This window comes from Mesoplodon bidens (genome assembly GCF_964165515.1).
Source record: "Mesoplodon bidens genome assembly, chromosome: 3".
Classification (NCBI taxonomy): domain Eukaryota; kingdom Metazoa; phylum Chordata; class Mammalia; order Artiodactyla; family Ziphiidae; genus Mesoplodon; species Mesoplodon bidens.
The window spans coordinates 150,249,957-150,270,580 of record NC_138178.1 but is presented as its reverse complement, the minus strand read 5'-3'; the positions used below and the strand labels follow the sequence as shown (position 1 = coordinate 150,270,580).

Below are 20,624 nucleotides of genomic sequence, written 5' to 3'. Positions count from 1 at the left end.
GTGGCGCAGTGGTTGAGAGTCCGCCTGCCGATGCAGGGGACACGGGTTCGTGCCCCGGTCTGGGAAGATCCTACATGCCGCGGAGCAGCTGGGCCCGTGAGCCATGGCCGCTGAGCCTGCGCGTCCGGAGCCTGTGCTCCGCAACGGGAGAGCCCACAACAGTGAGAGGCCTGCGTACAGCAAAAAAAAAAAATAATAATAAGGTGGATTGTAGTAATAAGGGTCATAAGGAGGTATACATAAATGCTGTAGGAATGGAGGGGAAGGATTATGTCCAGCTGGATCATGCGGGGTTTACAGAAAGGATAGGTTGATGTGTAGGAAAAGGAAGCAAGACTTTCTAGGAACTCAATGGCAGGAACAAAGGCATGTAAGTGAGGAACTGGGAACTGTTCGGATGAACTGGAACAGAGACTTCATATACTGGAGAGAAAGGAAACCAAACTGGAGGGTTGATTAGGACTAGATGTAGAGAGTTTTAAATGCCAGGATGATGCATCTAGACTTTATTAGTAGAGGAGGCGAGGTATTAAAGATTTTTAAACACTGTTTAGGGAGTTGAGCAGTAATGAGCTGGGTGGCTGGTAGGACAGAGTGGCAGCTAGAGACCATGCAGTAGATGACCATAAAGCCCCACACCACCCACTGTGATATTAAAGGGAAGATAGTGGGTCATCTGCCATTATAGTTGTGCTTTCTGACGAGGTCTGTGCTTTAAATGTGCAAGTTGGCCTTTTGAGGAAAAACTCACTCTCCTATAAAAGGGAATATTTATTATGATGACATAGACACCACCATATACAAAGTACAGTCCTCTAACACCCTGAAATACATACATGCACACATTGTACATAAATTTATATTATCAATATAAAAATACATCATTAACATCTCTAAGGACGGCAAATACAAAACCAATAAATATCACAATTCTAAAACATCTACTTACATTAAGTGCTGGTGAATAAGATGACAGTAAAAGGAAGAGGCCAAAGCAGACCATAAAACCAACTACATAGCTTCAGTTTACAGACTGGAGTTGGTTTGGGGGAGGTATCCCAACGTTCTCCATATGTTTCTCAATTTCCCCAAGCACTTAGAAGTGCCTGACGTCATCAACTCTCAAAAACAGAGCAAAGTTAGAATTTGACATTATGGCACTAGTTTTTGCACACCCCCCTTTCTCTCTCTCTCCCCATCTTTCACACTCTTTAACCGCATTTAAGATAAACGAATGTCAATAATAAGCTCTACTTAAAATCAAAGCCTCTATAGCCTAACCTTCTATATAGCACCCAAGCAGAATGTTTTCCTTCTCATACTCTCCTTTATGTCTTGTGTTAAATTCCACCCCACTTATCAATAGGTAAAATTGCATGGATGGTCAAATGGTGCAAATCAGAGAAAAATCCAACCTTAACTCTAGCATGGGCAACAAGGCAGAAGTGTCAGAAAATGGTTAATGAACCAGCTATTAAACTGAATAGTTTTGTGTCCTAGCAGACACTCAGGACCAAAACCTTGACCACAACATTCCTTGTGTCCAAACACCAACACACTACTGCCACATGGATGCTTTTTTCATAAAGTTTAGGAAACCCCCTGTACTTCTACAAACAACAGAAGCCGGTGGCTGGTTTATAAGACAAAATAAGGAGAGCATGTATAATCAATTTTACCCACGGGCTAGATCTTCAGGTTTTAACATAGAGACAGATAACTGGCAAAGAGCTCCATAAGAGTTGTAAAGTCAGGAAATTCTCTTTTTCTTGTGTGTGTGTGTGTTTCTGTCACATGGGTGGAATATCTAATCTGTGCTGTGAGATGGGACAAGGGGGGCAAAACATTGCCACCATTCCATAGCACATTCCTTTAAGGTCAAGTAGAGTTTCTAGTTTTTAATCAAATGGGAACTCCTGCAAGCAGTCCCCTTCTCCTATCTTTCAGGCCACACTGACTTTCTCACTTGAATCTGTAACAGATTAACTAGAACTCAAAAGTCCTTTCTGTCACCTTTAAGTTGGTCTGGAGGTCTAGAACCCAATGCAACCCTACATATGCCTTTCACTGTACAAGCTAATCCCAGGAGGGACCTGATTCACAGGGATCCCCTTCCCTGGAGTCAGACTGAAGGCGGGGGCTGGGAGGTGGGGAATGGAAGGCATTGGGGGATGGGACTCTCTTGAGAGATGTAGAATTTTAAAAGCATTTCTCCAGCTGGGGATTCCTGGAACCTAGTATACAGTGGTGAGCTTGCAGGCCAAGTTGCATGGTCTGGTCCAGAATCTAATTGGCCTCTGGTCTCCTTGCATCATAAACACCTCCTAAGAGATCAAGTACAATTCAAAAGAACTTGTCCCATCAACACGTCTCAACTGACTTTGCTATCACTCAATCAAATCAACTGTAAGATGCTGGAGCTCCAGAATCATTTCCTGAAACGAGAAAGCGGGACTTTGACCTTTAAGAATGATATACCTTCTGGTGTTACCAACATCCGAGGCTGAGACGGTCACAGTCTAGAAGCTGAATGCATAACTGCACCACTGATCCTTGGGTAGAGCAGATTCTTCTCTTGCCGCCGAATGTCCTCAGAAGCGCAGAGTGCCAGGAGCAGGGGAGAGGGTCAGTCCTGGAGGTGCACCCTCCGGCCTCTGGGCAGGAAGCAGTGAGGTGCGCGTCATCAGAACTGCACTGGGAGGGAAGCACAGTTCCAGTCCCCAGGGCATCCTGTCCACAAGCAGCTGCTACTTCTTGGGCTTCTCTAGAATGTTGAGGAATTTCCCCCGTGTCATCTCTCTGGCTGGAATCACAAAGCAAATTAAATGAAGACCTAAAATCTGAAAAAGTGTTCACAGGAAGACTTAATTTAAGAATGCAGATTGATTTAAATTGTATACAAAGTTGCTACCATAACAGATTCAATCTCTACTAACCTCCAAAATGGGAGAAAAACAAACCACTATGACAACAAACTGTACAAAATTGTTCTGAAGTTGGTAATTACTACAACGCGCAAGCCAGCTGGGGAAATCTTTATCATTTACCCTTGGGTTAGCTCTTGGAGGCTAAAAATCCAACCAAGATTAGATTAGAGTCTTTTCTGGATTGTTGGTCTCTGGACATTTATAATCTCAAATCAAAATTAGAGATCATTTACCCCATCTCTCAGCAGTGGTAGTCCCTGGATACTGTAATGTAACAGGGTTTATATTCCCTCAGTGCAGTTCATCTGTGGATGGAGTAATAAAGTAGGGTGTATAGAGCTTTGGTCTTCTCTCTCTTGGCATTGTCAGTCCTTAGATATTTAATATAGCCAGGCAAGGTTTATGTGTCTTTCTCTCACTTTCAGCACCATCAATCTTTGAATGCTGTAGTTACAAGAGGGTTTATACAGCTACTTTCCTACATATGAGGCTCTGAAATGAAAGTAAAACATTTCTCAGTTACAAGACCCACTCCAGAAGCCCCCCATTTTAGCTCTGTCAAGCAAATCCTCAAAAATTGTACGTGGCATAACCCCCTTCATCCTCCCCACAAGATGATCTTTTTATGTCTCTTAAATGGATGTAACAGTGCTGAAAGTTTCCGATGGCTGGCCTCGGGGCTGGAAGTCTTCTGGAACCATGCAGTGAACACACAGCAGGCTATGGTGCCCTGTGGCTTCCAAGGATATGTCTCCATCTTGGCCAAAGGAGTGAGGTGGCTAGGGAGGCACCTGCAGGGGTGAGAAGGACTTTCACCCTAGCCTCCTTGCTTCCTTTCCCCGGTGCAGAGCAAATGGTGCTAGATGAATGAGTTCCCACTCCCCCACCCCACCATCTACATTTAATAGTTCTTGGTTTATTTGTACAAGGAAGAAATAAAACAATACAAACTTTGTAACCAGGAAAGCTTTTGGTAACTGCAGTCTATACATTCCCCATCTTTCACAAGTTCCAAAGCTCCAACAAAGGGAAAAGAAATCCCATTAACTAGGAATGGAAGCCCCAGAGTTGGGCTTGTCTCACGTGCCCTCAACCGTACCCTGGCCCAAATCAAAATGACCATTCCTTCCTTAGAGGGTTTACGCCAAATCCCATACATACAAAGTTCCTATAAGACTTGCAATTACTTGTTGATATACTTGTCTTCCTCCATGGAAGTCGAAGAACTGAGGGCAGAGATTGTGTTTTATTATTCTTTTTATCACCAGCACCTAGCATAGTGCTGGACCCGGTATCTGCTGAATAAATGTTGGCTGGATGAATGGTAATATACAAAAGAACTAGAACCAAGTAGGAACACAGTGTAGTTAAGTTTCCTTCCATTTCACAGACAAACAATAAGACTTGTTAGTGACCCTCATTGCTCCATTCTCTACATTGTGGGATTCTTTTAAAATTTACCTTGCTTATTCGGCAAGAAAAGTCATTTCCCTTGATGGAAGTAGTGCCAGATTCATGGAGAGATCCAGGGACAAGGACTAACTACTCTAGAAGAAATCCAAACACGTATTTTATTGCCCAGGGGAGGGAGCATGGATTTCTTTCAGAGAACACAGGATCTGAATGAAGTTTAAGTTCCAACTCTAATATTTATCAGCTGGGCGAGACCTTGAGTTGGGAAAGATCTCTGCGCCTCAGTTTCTTCATCTGTAAAATAAGTAGCATATTAATGCCACCTGCCCCGCCCTCTTGGGTATTCAGCCATGATCACGCTTGGTATAGTGGTATTATTAACACAGCGCCTTTCAGAGGAGGGTAAGTAGTCTATTGCTTCTCTCTCTTTTTTTTTTTTTTTGCGGTACGCAGGCCTCTCACTGTTGTGGCCTCTCCCGTTGCGGAGCACAGGCTCCGGACGCGCAGGCCCAGCGGCCATGGCTCACGGGCCCAGCCGCTCTGCGGCATGTGGGATCCTCCCAGACTGGGGCACGAACCCGTGTCCCCTGCATCGGCAGGCGGACTCTCAACCACTGCGCCACCAGGGAAGCCCTCTATTGCTTCTCTTGCATGCAGTATTTCCTAAGTGAATAAGTGAATGAATTGTGATAAGGGAGGCTAGCAATCTCGAAAATCCCATTCCTTGGAATCTTTTCCCTCAGCCTGATCTATAGGAATTGACTTATACTTTCGGCCAGAGTGGGTTGCATCATTTATTCCTACTTGGATAGGTTTTCTGCCTACTCTCCAGTGCTTATTAATGAATTTAAACACGGTATCAAATGATCCTGCAAAGTGGCTAGAAGCAGGTGCTCTGGAAATCAGACTTGGGTAATACAATACTCGGCTGGGTAGAACAGAGCCCTGTTCCAAAAATCCTGGGCCAGGAGCACTGTACTGATTTTACTAATTATTTCTGCCTACTGTCTTTCATGTCCCACAATTCTTTGCTCTTTTTTTCCCCAAATGGGAGAATGACCAATATTTTAAGACTTAAAATTTTACAAGACCCAATCTATTCGAGGGATCAAAAGGATTTAAAAGGAAAAAAAAAAAGGATATTCCAAAGTCTCTCAGTGGCAAGCTCTCCTTGAATTTAACCAATCCTTTTTTTTTTTATTTTTTTTTATTTTTATTTATTTTTGGCTGTGTTGGGTCTTCGTTTCTGTGTGAGGGCTTTCTCTAGTTGTGGCAAGCGGGGGCCACTCTTCATCGCGGTGCGCGGGCCTCTCACTATCGCGGCCTCTGTTGTTGCGGAGCACAGGCTCCAGACGCACAGGCTCAGTAGTTGTGGCTCACGGGCCTAGTAGCTCCGCGGCATGTGGGATCTTCCCAGACCAGGGCTCGAACCTGTGTCCCCTGCATTGGCAGGCAGATTCTCAACCACTGTGCCACCAGGGAAGCCCTAACCAATCCTTTTTAACAACCCCCCTTCCACTCAGTCATTCCTCCCCCTTCAATCTAATCTAAGTACACAGTGCTGCAGCAAACCACTGTAAAAGTAGAAGGAATTCAAAAGACATCATCTTTTACGTGGGAGGGGAGAAAGTTTTCCTACTCGCTGGTCCTATATAGGAGATATATGAATTTGTGACATAGCTAGCTGCTCCCTAAAAGAGGGCTGTGCCCTATAAATCACATCCTAAGCACCAACCCCTTTTTGTGCACAGAGAAATTGCTGTGGGTCAGGGGCTGTTCCAGAGCACATGCCCTCCTGTTCACTTGTCATCAGAGATGTTAACATCTCTGATTAATTCATATACCCCTTATATTATTCCTCATCTCTTTATCCTTGGCTCTCCCGTTCTACTGCAATGTAAAGATTCTTACCGACCTGCTATAGTAATCAGCACCCGCTAACTACACCCCCCCCAAACCTAGTGAAATTGTTTAGCGATGCCAACCGCGCTTTTAATTTGCAAGACATCAGACACAGAGGTAATTTATACCAACATCTGTTCGTTTTTGACTTCTGAAACAAACTCACACATGCTGCTACAAAATCCCATTAGGAGTAGGGAGACAGCCTTCTGCTACTATTCTGTATTCCTCTTCTACACAGACACACACATACACACACAGACACACACACCCCCCCACACCCCTTCCAGTAGGGTTTATAATGTAAATGTGTTTTACTAAAAAACTCCCACCAAGGATTTCAAATCTCTTTGGGAAAAAACCTTTAGAGAAGTCTATGCCTGCTGACAGAGGACAGTAAGGTATTTCTATGTCCTCCTGCCTAGTTCCATCCCTTCTTCCCAACAGTTACCACTTGGTAAAATTCTTGCACTAATGACCAGGGTAAGATTACATACTCTTCAGCTTGGCACTTCCAATTCCTGCCTTCTCTCCTGGTTCTCTTTTCCCACAGTGTGTTAGAAGACCATCCTGGGGGCCATAAAATTGCCAGAGAAAGTTTTATCTGGAGCCAACACCATTTCTTAACTATTTTCTGGTTCTGGATTGATTCTCTAGGATTACAAGATTCAACAGGAAGGCAACACTGCTACCACAGTCGAATCACTAGGCTAAGAGGGATCCATTGGTCATCGGCTCCCAGTGTGTGCTCTGCAGAAGAGAAGCATGACCTCCACGTCAAGTCATTATTTACAGGCCCTCCTATGCGGGGCACAGACCATAAACTGAGAAAGCCACAGTCAAGACTCTCACCAAAGGGTGAACATGTGAACTGCTGCAGCGTGTGGGACGGGGACACATTTAAAGACAGCAAATGGATAAACTATAATCAACTTCCAGGTTGATGCAGTTTCTATCACCCTTTCATAGTTTCCCTAGGGCTGTCAGGTTCACAGGCCCTGTAAATACCTGGGTATACATTAGAGAGGTCAGGGCTGAAGGGAGGACTCCATCCTGCTTGCTGTGAAGGTGGTGTGTGCTTTAATGTAATCTCTTCTTTAGACTCTCCAATTCCTCCATCCTACATTTGCCTCTGGCTCCCTTTCCACAGTGACTATCCCCAAACTGCCTTCTCTGTGGTAAATCTTCCGGTGGCTGGTTGAAAAAGATTCAGTGGTACAGACTGATTTCTTACCAGTGAGGGCATGAGGGATTACCAGAGGCACCCTGGTTAACGAGATTGGGTGCAGAATCTCTCAAGAGACCAGCCCTCTATGCCAGGGCTTTGCACCTTTCGCCCATGACATATGGGTTTCATTACAGAAAGATTTTCCAGATTATAACTTTGAGGCAATTGCCTGATAAAATTCTGCTTGGCTTTAATACAGGGAACAATGTAAAGATTAAGTAACTTTTAATGAAATGGAAGAAACTCATAGCATTTGGTTTGCAGTTCCAATGCAAACTACTTTAAATATTTATATTGTGCCTCAATATAATTAAAAACGTTAGCAAGGCGGATGGTTCTCTCATATCCTGAAAAGCAACAACAGGCTGTTCAGGAGACTCTGAGTGGCCAGGAAACAAAGGAGACAGCAGAACGCTGTGAAAAGAGCAGGGCTAGATATTTATTTATTTATTTGTTTGTTTGTTTGTTTGTTTGTTTTGGCTGCGCTGTGCAGCTTGCAGGACCTTAGTTCCCTGACCAGGGATTGAACCCGGGCCCCCAGCAATGGAAGCGTGGAGTCCTAACCATTGGAACACCAAGGAATTCCCAAGAGCAGGGCTTTTAGCATTGGACAGGCTTGGATTCAAACCCCACCTCCTACACTGAGCCTGAACCACTGCGGGCAAGTCACCCAAGTCATCTCTCTGTGTTTCAGTCACCTCATCTGTTCAAGATGGGATTAATACAAGGGTCACACAGGCATTCTGTAAATACTAGCTACTGTATGACTCTTTCTTTCATGTCAAACAAGAAGTTTATTTAAGCAACAAGATACTTGATGGGGAAATTATCTAGGATTCATTTCGTTTAGAGTAATTTATCCCTGCTTAAAGACAGATTGCCTTACACGTAACAGCTATGTACAAAAAAGTTATAAAACTGCCCTGGGTTTTACAGTGATAAAGTGAAAAACATTAAAATTCTCCAATGGAACAAGGTATGCAAGGATTTTTTTTTTTTTTTTTTTTTTTTTTTTTTGCGGTACGCGGGCCTCTCACTGTTGTGGCCTCTCCCGCTGCGGAGCACAGGCTCCGGACACGCAGGCTCAGCAACCATGGCTCACGGGCCCAGCCGCTCTGTGGCATGTGGGATCTTCTCAGACCGGGGCACGAACCCGTGTCCCCTGCATCGGCAGGCGGACTCTCAACCGCTGCGCCACTAGGGAAGCCCTGCAAGGATTTTTGTTTGTTTGATTTCTGTTCAACAGTGAGAGCAAAATAACTTACTGGAATACGAAAGACAAGGGCTGAATGAGCACGCCACTAATGGAGGGAGGGGGGACTGTTACAGAACCAGAATTCTGCCCCAGTTGTTGCCAAGCAAAACATAACACTGGTCATTTAGCTTAAAAAAAAAAAAAGCCAATATGCTTGTGTACACTAGTTACTTCAACTACAGTAAAGACGTGAGGGGGGCTTCCCTGGTGGCGCAGTGGTTGAGGGTCCGCCTGCCGATGCAGGGGACACGGGTTTGTGCCCCAGTCTGGGAGGATCCCACATGCCACGGAGCAGCTGGGCCTGTGGGCCATGGCCGCTGAGCCTGCGCGTCCGGAGCCTGTGCTCCACAACGGGAGAGGCCACAACAGTGAGAGGCCCGCATACCACCAAAAAAAAAAAAACAAAAAAAAAACCAGATGTGAGGAAGGGGTATACGAAAGAATAGAGAAATCCATACTGTAGTAGTCAGGATGTGGGAGAACCAAACTGCAGTCTTCTAACTGCAAATGTCTTCTTGGTCTGGAGGAACTGAGATCTGGAGAAAAGAGCAAGTTCCCTTCATAGCAGACACCTCCTGTCTGCTGCTGGAACACACTGACGGTATCTTGGCTACTATAGTATGGATTTCTCTGTTCTTCCATGTACCCTTTCCTCACTCCTTTACTGTACTTAAAGTCACTGGTGATGTACACGAGCATATTCCCTTTATATTTTTAAGCTAAATGACCAATGCTATGTTTTGATCGACAACAACTGGGGCAGAGTGCTGCTTCCGTGACAGCGCCCCCTCCTCCATTAGTGGCATGCTCATTCAGCCCTTCTCTTTCATAATCCAGTAAGTTATTTTGCTCTCACAGTGTGTCTGTTTCATGAATTGGCTGCCTATTAAACTGGAATCTGACCTACCTCATTGACAAACCCTGTCATTCACAGTAAGCCTTCATTAGTTTACTAAGTGGCGTATGCTTAATCTTAATCTGTGCACCACAGAACTGTCCTGCCCCGCCACCTTCAAATTAATATGATCATTGTTCTTAGCCTTGACTCCTTCCTTGGGTTTTCTATCGGTCATGGGAAACAACGGAGTCTCCGCAGCTGCCATTTCACAAAAGAGAAAAGGTACCAGGTCAGTACCGAATGCGCACACAAGCAGCACCAGGAGTGGCAAAAAGAGGATGAACTATTTATTTATTTATTTATTTATTTATTTTTTGCGGTACGCAGGCCTCTCACTGCTGTGGCCTCTCCCCTTGCGGAGCACAGGCTCCGGACGCGCAGGCTCAGCAGCCATGGCTCACGGGCCCAGCCGCTCCGCGGCATGTGGGATCTTCCCGGACCAGGGCACGAACCCGTGTCCCCTGCATCGGCAGGCGGACTCTCAACCACTGCGCCACCAGGGAAGCCCCGAACTATTTACTTTTTAAAGGCTCTCAAATGTAAAACAAAGGGAAACATGCCTGACTTGCATCTGTGTAACATGTATACTCTGGAGGTTCAAACCTGGGTGCTAGTTAGAGGCAGCGACCTTCCTTAACTACACCAGCAGCTTCTTCTAGCAAAAAGGAGCATATAAAACCCTAGTTAGTTTGGTTTAAATCAATGTGCTAAAAGGTTATCTATTTAACTAGATTTATAGAAGGTGTTTTGTAGAAATGATGCCATTTGTTATGATTACAGTTTTGACTTTTTAAAAACAATTATTATTATTATTATTCTTATTTTGATACACGGGCCTCTCACTGTTGTGGCCTCTCCCGTTGCGGAGCACAGGCTCCGGACGCGCAGGCTCAGCGGCCATGGCTCACGGGCCTAGCCGCTCCGTGGCATGTGGGATCTTCCCAGACTGGGGCACGAACCTGTGTCCCCTGCATCGGCAGGCGGACTCTCAACCACTGCGCCACCAGGGAAGCCCAACAATTATTTTTTAGTTGAAAGCATTCTAATTCCGCTGAGGGACCTCCTAGTCATGAGTGTGTGCTATGCAGGAGAGAAGCATGAAGGGGATGGATGAATAGTTAAGTTAGTCACGTAGAGAGCCTACCTACCATGTACTAGGTATTAGGGAAAATTCAAATAAATGAGAAGTGGCCTTTGAGATGGAGCTAGCTAGCTGTTCACAGGTACCTTGGTACATCAGAGGAGAACAAAGGAAACCAATGTGATTTACAGTGCTGATTTCTCTCTCACAGGAATGAGGAAGTTTTCCTGTCACTCCGGCATAGGGCCGGCATACAGCAGAGCAGTTCCAGGCAGGCTGCCAGACTGAGATTCTTCACTATGCTCCAGTTCAGACCTCCACAAAAACCTATCACTAAGTGATCAATAATTCAAGTCAAGGACTAAGCACTTTATAATGCCTCTGATATGAGAGTGGCTGGGGCCGCTGTCAAGAGCAGAAGGTGCTATGAACTGAGCATGGTGTTCCTGGATGAGAACGAACTCTCTTGGGACCTCATGTGAATACTTGGTGGCCCTCAGAAAATGGTGTAATTGTAATATGGTCTACTGACCATTCTCAGTCAACTCTTGTGGGAGAGTCCACTCAAGTTAAGAGTTTATGGTAGAGGGACTTCCCTGGTGGCACAGTGGTTAAGAATCTGCCTGCCAATGCAGGGTACACAGGTTCGAGCCCTGGTCCAAGAAGATCCCACGTGCCGCAGAGCAACTAAGCCCACGCACCACAACTACTGAGCCTGCACTCTAGAGTCCACGAGCCACAACTACTGAGCCCGTGTGCCACAACTACTGAAGCCCAAGTGCCTAGAGCCTGTGCACCGCAATGAAGACCCAACGCAGCCAAAAATAAATAAATTAAAATAAATAAATTTAAAAAAAAGATTTTATGGTAGAAATCTCACTTTTCTCTAAAATATATAAAAGCAGCATTTGAAGGCAGACAGAACAGCCTTAGGCTCTTGCCCAAAATTCTTTGAGAATGAAATAGTATCTAAGAAAAAAAACAGTCTGGATGCTATATCCATGACCAAACTATCATTGACTATGAAAATCTTCATCCTAAGAATTCTCAGAAAATCCTTTTGGGGGCACACTTCCCAGATTCTCTTTCTATTGAGTGTCTTGTCTCTCTAACATGACTTTTTCTTCTAAAAGAGTGGGGTGGCTAAGAACCGTGTTCTCTCCAGTGAATTCAGGAAAAGATAATTTTATATCAAACTTGTTTTTTCAATTCATAGCAAGGGCCACTTCCAGAGAATGTTTTATCCAAGAAGTGATATAAAAAAGAAAAGCCAGGACTCAATGTACAGTTATATGCATTTGGACAGTTCCAATATGGAAAATAATTTTAATGGCTTTTCACAACAGGGGGCAAAAAAGGACAGAAACATCCAGCCAACAGATTTATTCTCAGAATATAAACCATCAAGCAGGAACATAAAATACGGGAAGTGTCATCCATGATGCCTGAAGGCTGAAAGAAGTAGAAGAATCTTAATTGTCAGGTATTTGAAAAATGCTGTATTCAGGTGAAAGCCTATGTTTCTCCATCAACTCTCCTTGCTCTGCCCTCCTTCAAGAGCAAAACAAGACTAGATTTCAAATATTCAATCCTTTTTATCATCCTTCTCCCTACTAAAAAACAAACCAAACCAGTAACAACAAACCCCAAAGATTTGTGTTCAAGAAATGAGACCTAAGAACTTCTTATTTGTATTTTGTTTCCTCTTCAGAAGGCCTCACAGGCCTATTTCACTTGGTTCCACTTCCAAGGGTAAACTCAGCTGAACGAAAGGCAATGAGATCAAAGCAATGGATTAATACACTCGGGGCAAACTTTTATTAAATACTCATAAATTTTTGCAGAACATTCACACTTCAGGGCCTTTACACAGTAATACATCGTGGTGAAACACTTATTGTGACCAAAGGCTAGTAGCTTCACACAGTCTTAATTTCCTCATTCATAAAGTGAGTACAACAATAATAATCTATCATGTAAGGTTAAGAAAGAACAACTAGTCAAACTGACTTCATCAGGACACAAAATATTTTGCCCCAAGTTAGAGTAATTTATTCACAGGCAATATCCCACTCCCAGGAAAATCAGACCAAGATCACAGTATAGATGAATTTCAAAGGACTTGGATATTAAGAAAATCCTCCTGCTTGGAACATCCCCACCTCAAGGTGCTGGCAGCAGCAAACCTCTACAGAGGATGGAGGCCCCGGTCTTCTTGACCCACAGGGCAGGGAAAGAGTTACATCTTCGCACTGGGAAGCCAATAAAAACCTCTCTTGATTATAATTTAGATAAGAACCACTGGATTGAATAATAATGTCTGAAACTCCCCTGGCTGTTTCACCTTGAGACGTCCATCACTGGGTTAAACATGATGCTAATTGCATTTGGATTGATTAATTTCTCTCACTCCTGTCTATTCGAATAACGCTTAACAAAATAATCATAGCACCCAGAGCCAAATCTTTTCCGTCAAAGGAATGAAGCCATCAGAACAGGCAGAGATGAAAGAAATGAAGATGACCCGTAATTACAGCTACGGTGATATCATTACCATATTATACGAAATGAGTGTGGGGGGAGGGGGAGGAGAGGGAGGAGGGGCTGAGATTATTTATTTTTTTAAATGAAACGCTACGATCTAAGAATACAGATTTGACATCAAGTGGAACACACAGAAATATAGAACTTTTAAAAAATACAAATCTTGCTCATGAAATTGCAAAATCCGACACTGAGGCCCAAGATACATCAAACGTCTTGGGCTGTGAGCAGGTTATTATTCATGCCAGTATTTTTTCACCACAATATCACTTTGCTTATGACTTACATGGAGATATAAGATGCTGTCTTGATACCACAAACACTCCTATAGTTACTGGAGAATTTTTCTTTAAGCCAGGGAATAAGATCATTTTATTCTAATTTTGTTAGAGGTGGCCTTGTTTGTAAAATTAGAATCTGACTTTTAACTGCAGGTAGTTCCAGTTTAAGACACCAAAGAAAATGTCTATGAATCTTCACGCATGGTTCATCGGACAGTAGTATGGACTTAACTCACCAGAAAGGAAGAATATATTTCCCTACTTTCTTGTTGTTTGATATGTCTTTTTAATATATATGGTATAGAAAAACCTATGAATCATAGGATTTGAACTTTGGTCTGGATCTATCACTTATTAGATGGTGATCTCCAGTAAATTATGTAGCCTCTCTGTGCCTCAGTTCCTTCATCTGTAAAATGGGGGATTAGTACCTACCTGAGTGGGTTGCATGAGACTTAAGACAATACATTTAAGTGCTCAGTAAGTGCTGGCACAAGAAAAAATTTCCCCCTAAGATTAATTTTATGGCTATTTACAGAACCTTGAACGTGTTTTTGTTTTTGTTTTGGCCAGTCTGCGAGGCATGCAGGATCTTAGTTCCCTGACAAGGGACCTAACCCACACCCCCTGCAGTGGAAGCACAGCGTCTTAACCACTGGCCTGCCAGGCAAGTCCCTTGAATGTTTTGGTTATTTCATTTAATGAAGTTATTTCAAATAGACACTGTAAAGTACCTTGAATATAGATTTTAACAAATATTTGTGAAATAAATAAATAGGATACTTAGAAGGTGCATTATTTTAATAGGCTAGAAATATCTGGGGGATATTTTTGTTATGGTATTTTATTTATTTTATTTTATTTTAAAATTTTTATTTATTTTTTAACATCTTTATTGGAGTATAATTGCTTTACAATGGTGTGTTAGTTTCTGCTTTATAACAAAGTGAATCAGCTATACATATACACATATCCCCATATCTCTTCCCTCTTGCATCTCCCTCCCTCCTATCCTCCCTATTCCACCCCTCTAGGTGGTCACAAAGCACCGAGCTGATCTCCCTGTGCTATGTGACTGCTTCCCACTAGCTATCGGTTTTATATTTGGTAGTGTATATATGTCCATGCCACTCTCTCACTTTGTCCCAGCTTACCCTTCCCCCTACCTGTGTCCTCAAGTCCATTCTCTAGTAAGTCTGCATCTTTATTCCTGTCCTGCCCCTAGGTTCTTGCTACGGTATTTTAAACAGAGAACCATCATTAAGTCGAAAACAATAAAAACAGATATTGAAATTGTCTTACTTAGCTTGGACAAGAACACATGTTTTTCTATTTTGTTATATAACAAATACTCCCAAAGAAAACAAGCATATGTATTCTGAATTTGTAATCATTCAGTAGTAAATGTGAACAGTGCTTTAAAAGAAAAAAAACAAAACACTGTATTTCTGCCAGGTTAAAACAAGAGTCTAAACCATTTACTATGTTAACTCGGTATTCTCTGCTTTCTTTCTGGTTAAGAAAGGCAATGTATACAGTAAAAAAGATTTCTCTTATCTGGCTTTGGAATTAGATGGGTCTAGCCTTGATTCAAATCCCAGCCCCGCCCCATTTACAGGTGTTAAGACCTTAAGCAAATTATTTTTATGAGCATCAGTTTTCTCATTCATAAAATGTAATTATAAAATAGACTTTGCAGTCTTGTGAGATAAAATGAGGTATGAAAATCCTTTATATTGCCTGGCGTATAGTAGGAAAGTCTATAAATGGCAGCGTTTATCATTTTTTTAATCTGTCAAATCTCAGTTCAAACATCACCTTTTCAAAGAGGCCTTCTGTGGCCACCCTATCCAAAGTGAGTCCTCTTGGTTACTTTCTTTCATATCAACACATTTACTTCCTTCACAGCACTTACCAAAATCCGAAATTAACTTTGTTTATTTCCCTGCATGCTCCTTTAAGTTCTACAGAGCCTCCTGCTCTATCCCCAGCAACTAGAACAATACCAGGCACATGGGAGGTGGTCAACTATATATCTATTGAAATAATTTATTCATATATGAGGAAAGAGGAAATCTGCTTCCTTTTCAATTCTTAGTTCAATACTGTACATAAGAAATTTTTGTCCTAGTAAAATTACCTATGTTTTTTACCCTTTGACCTAGCAATTTTACTTCTAGGTAGCTACCCAAAGATACACCAGCAAAAATATTAAATAGGGTATTCATATTCCTATTCATTTCAGTACTATCTGTAATAACTGAAGATTGGAAGCAACTAAAATGTCCATTTTTAGGGAAGGGACTCCATATTACAGAGTACTGTGCAACTGTATGAAGCAATGAAGAAGAGACCTATATATTGCTATGGAGCGATCTCCAGAACATACTGCGGAGCAGAAAAAAAGCAAGGTGCAGAACACTATGTATAGTATATTACCTTATGTGGAAAATTAGGACATGGAGAAATACACAGGTATATTTACTTATATTTTCAAAAGAAATAATGGAAGGATAAAGTTTAGTATTTGTTTTTACTAATAAAGATGGTTACCTAGAAGAGGAAAAAGAGAGGGGGTAGGATAGAGGTGGAAGGTAGACACTTTGGATGCACCTTATTTTATATGTTTTACTTTGGGACACCATATAAATATTTTATACATTAAAAAATTCATTAAATAGAAAAACAGCAATCTCTAAAAATGGAAATAAACTGAAAATAACTTGAATCTCTAAAATTTGGCAATAACCACACAGTACACAAGTTTAAATAATTCTAAAAGACATATTCTGACTATATATCCCTACAAGTACATATCCTAAAGATATAAATGAGGCACAGAGAAATCTTAAATTGCATTCAGCAGTCTTGTTGTTATATGTAGTTAGTTCTTTTGATGCTAGTCTCACTGTGGGTTAAAACATAAATAATTATGTTAGTTATTAGAAATCAAGATTTCCAGAGTAAAAGACATACTATTATAAAATCAAATACATTGTATATGAGAAAAGAATCTAAAAAAGAATGAATATATGTATATGTATAACTGAATAACTTTGCTGTGCTCCTGAAACTAATATAACATTGTAAATCAACTAAACTCCAATAAAATTAAAATTAAAAAAACAGAATACATTAAATTAAAACCCTTAAACATCTTTAATTTGAACTGGGCATATTGGTAGGAACACAATTTCTTTTTCTCTTAAAAAACAAAACAACAACAACTCATTTACCAACCCTGTCCATGGAAAAGGCCCAGAAGCAATGACAGTCCAGTACCAATTAATACTCTTAGTACTTAGATTTCTACTAAAACGAAGATTTCTGCTCCCAGGGTTCCTTGGAGAAATGGATAAGAATCTAAGTCTGAAGTAAATGAACAAGGAATATCTTGACACGCTGAAAGGAAGGAAGTTACCAAAGATTACTAGGGTCATGTCAAATGACACAGAAGTCAGCATAAAGGAGTGTCCACTAACTAAAGATGGGACAGTTTTGAGTGTCAAAAACAATAATGATTATAGTGCTTAGAAATACATTAAATAGTATTTTAATGTATTATATTTAATATAATATTAATATATTATATTAATATATTATATCAATCACATCAAATTAATATTATATTAACATATTATATTAAATCATAATACATTATATTAAATATATATTGTATTATATTAAATTATAATACACTAGTATACTGTATTATATTTAATATATTTAATATATTATATTTTACTATAATATTTCTTAAAAGCCCTCAGTCACTTCAACTCATTTCATGTTCTGAAAATTGGTAAGTAAAAGGGGAGAAAAATCAAGCATTTTTTCTGCCTTTACTCTTTGGATTACATTTCAGGGAAACCAAATAGTTGCTGATTTATTAGAATAGTAATAATAATCATTATTATTATTATGGAAAGAATGAGACTGATACCCCCTAAACCCACTGATCTTCACTGAAACTGGAACAAATGAAGGTCCTGTGTTTCATACGCAGCAATAGCAAGTACACTTATGAAGCATTCTTGAAAAAAAGACTGACTCCGAACCCACTTTATTCTCTAACTCTACTAGATTACAGGAAATTTGGGGGAAAAGAGGACCATGTGGAATGCTACCACCATGATAAAAATCATCCAAATTTAAAATGTGGGAGATCCTCCTGGACAGACAACCCAGTTTCTTCAGCAATTAAATAGCATGGGGTGGGGGAGATAACCTAGAAGAAGAAGAGTGCGCTTATAGAGAAGATTAAGTGACTGAAGACTGATGTCAATCAAATGCAATGTGTAGACCTTGTCCAGATGTTGACTCATACAAACCAACTGTGAAAAACACAATTTTTAACCAAACTGGACATGGACTATAAGACGTTACTAAGGAATTATTATTTTATGTTGTTTGGTGTAATAATTGTGTGTGTTTTTTAAAGGCCTTCTTGGTTAGAGATACATACTAAATTATTTATGAATGACATGGTACTAGGATTTGCTTTAAAATGCTCCAGCCAACAACACAACCACAACAAAAAGTGTGATATAAGGGGGCAGAGATACAACAAGAATGGCAGAAAGTTGACAATTATTGAAGCTGGGGATGGGTACGTGGAGTTCATTATAGCATTCTTTCTAGTTAGTATATGCTTGGAAAATCTCCATAGTAAACAGAAAACTTCACCAAATGCTTCTCTGGAAATACAGCTTTTTCTCATTATCACTACATATCATAATACAATGAAGAGTAGGCCAGGGAACAGAGATGGGGATGATTAATTCTGCAGAGGACTTGGAAATGGATGGACAGGAAAAGCTGTAGAAAGGGGATGACTTTTCATGTCATGAATGTTTATTTCCATCGTTAAATTCTTCGGATGAGGAACAAATTACACATGACCAAACAATCAAAAGCAGATTACATATTTTTTAAACTCTACCAAATCTAACTCAGGTTAAGCCTAATAATAATAAGCTGCTGTCTTCCAACCTTTCTTATTTAAGAAATCATACTGACAAATCCAAGAGCACAATTTTCAATTTATTCATAAAATAGCTATGAGGGAAGCTCTCTGGTTCAACATTTTGCTTCTAAAAAATTCTTTGGGAGGTGGAGAGAATGAGTCTTCGGTCACTCATTCATTCATTCATTCATTCATTCATTCATTTATTCTTGGCTGAATTGGGTCTTCGTTGCTGCGTGCAGGCTTTCTCTAGTTGCAGCGAGCGGGGGCTGCTCTTTGTTGTGGTGCGTGGGTTTCTCATTGCGGTGGCTTCTCTTGTTGCAGAGCATGGGCTCTAGGTGCACGGGCTTCAGTAGTTGTGGCTCGTGAGCTCTAGAGCACAGGCTCAGTAGTTGTGGAGCACGGGCTTAGTTGCTCCACAGCATGTGGGATCTTCCCGGACCAGGGCTCAAACCCATATCCCCTGCATTGGCAGGCAGATTCTTAACCACTGTGCCACCAGGGAAGTCCAAGTTACTCATTTATTGAATCTTCTCAGAAAAAGCTTTAGGGTCGCTACAGCAGAAATTAACACATTGTAAATCAACTATACGTCAATAAAATTTTTTAAAAAAAGCTTTAGGTTTGGTAGCAAGCCTAACTTTAAGGCTGAGGCCAGTCCAATAGCTAAAAGGAATAGCTTAATCTAAACAAAGTTACAAAAGGAATAGCTTAATCTAAACGCTCACTCGTCCGGTTAAATTTCAGCTAGTTTTTCCTCATACTATCAACAACTGTGAATATAAATGACCTCAATAATCCTACTTCTCTTTGATCACTCTTTTACTTCACAGATGACGATTTATCCAATTTTAACACAAATTACTTGTTCTACCTGGTAATTTGATTTTTAATTGTTGGCATTGTGATTTCACATATTTATGGTTCATGTTTTCAACTTGACCAGACAATAAGTTCATCAATGGTAGACACTTTTAAGGATATTTTCCCTAACAGACTTGGAAAAAATACCCAATATATAGTATTTATCCAGTAAGGCTTAATTTAAAAATCCTCTTTTTCCTCTAAAATAATGTAGTAGTACAAATGTACAACAATTACTGTCTTCACTTGATTATGAATTTCTTTTAAAACCACGTCACATCAAGGTAAGAACTTGATCGTATGACGTGTCTACTTAGGAAGTCATATTGAGATAGGCTGGGACCTGGGACCTTTTACCGAAAGCGCTTGCACCTGGACTAACATCTCTTTGAGTGACAGAATACAAAGAAACTATAAGGGACTAAAAACAACTGCACGTGCACAGTTGGGGCAATTATGATCAACAGGATTCAAAAAGGCCACAAACCAACTGCCATTTCTGAGGTGCTGAGAGCAAAAGCAGGGCACTGTGCAGGATCCCTGTACATGGCACCACTAAAGGGGTGGGCAGATCACCTAAGCTACACCTCCTGCCCAACCCATGGACCCACCCCTGTTGTTACCCCTTTTAAGGACCCAAGCAGCTCCTCTCAGGGAGAGAGAGCAAGAGTACCTGTCTCTTCTTTTCACTCCCTTGTACTGCAGCATGAGCCCCAATAAAGTCTTGACTGGAATTCTCATCTGGCCTCTTGTCAATTTCTATTGAATAAAGAGTCCAAGGGCCCAGGCCCATAACAATATGGTAGTGGTTATTTTCCTTCTGAGTAGAAATTACAGCTAGTTAACCTTTTTTTCAAAATATCCAGTTTTGATGTTTCTGAAAAATCTTATTTACATTTGTGAATTATTAACATAAAAGAATTAGAACACAAAAATATCCTCAGCCAGAAAATTATATTATACTGTGTATAATAGTCTGCTTCATTGAAACTCCAGAGTTTAACCTATACATAGTTAACATAATAATAGGCATGTACTGAATGAAAAAAACACTCTTTCATTGATAGTACAGGTCATAACTTAGGATCTTAAAAACAACTTATGTGTGATCAATACGGCAAAATATAATAGAAGGGGAAATATGGTTAGATACTATATAAACATTTACTATAATGCTTAATAATTAAAGTTAAAATACCTTTTTCATTAATTTTATTTACATTCAAACCAATAAAGAAGTGAAAGTGAAAAGAAGCATTTTATAG

General features: G+C 40.9%; 1 protein-coding gene across 3 annotated transcripts in view; it reads right to left on the bottom strand.

The window, feature by feature from the left end:
• Positions 1 to 770: 770 nt before the first annotated feature.
• Positions 771 to 20,624, bottom strand: part of LIN52 (lin-52 DREAM MuvB core complex component) — a 115,376-nt gene continuing 95,522 nt past the window's right edge. The window contains exons 6-7 of one of the 3 annotated variants that reach the window (XR_014015414.1): positions 3,161 to 3,419; positions 771 to 2,803 (exon numbers count right to left, since the gene is read on the bottom strand). Coding sequence is in view for 2 of the 3 variants with exons in the window: in XM_081229108.1 (XP_081085234.1) it covers positions 3,648 to 3,718 (71 nt within the window). In the remaining variant the exon portion in view is untranslated. Of the gene's footprint in view, positions 2,804 to 3,160; positions 3,420 to 3,515; positions 3,719 to 20,624 lie in introns of those variants that run through there. The other 2 variants (XM_081229109.1, XM_081229108.1) reach the window with 2 other exon arrangements.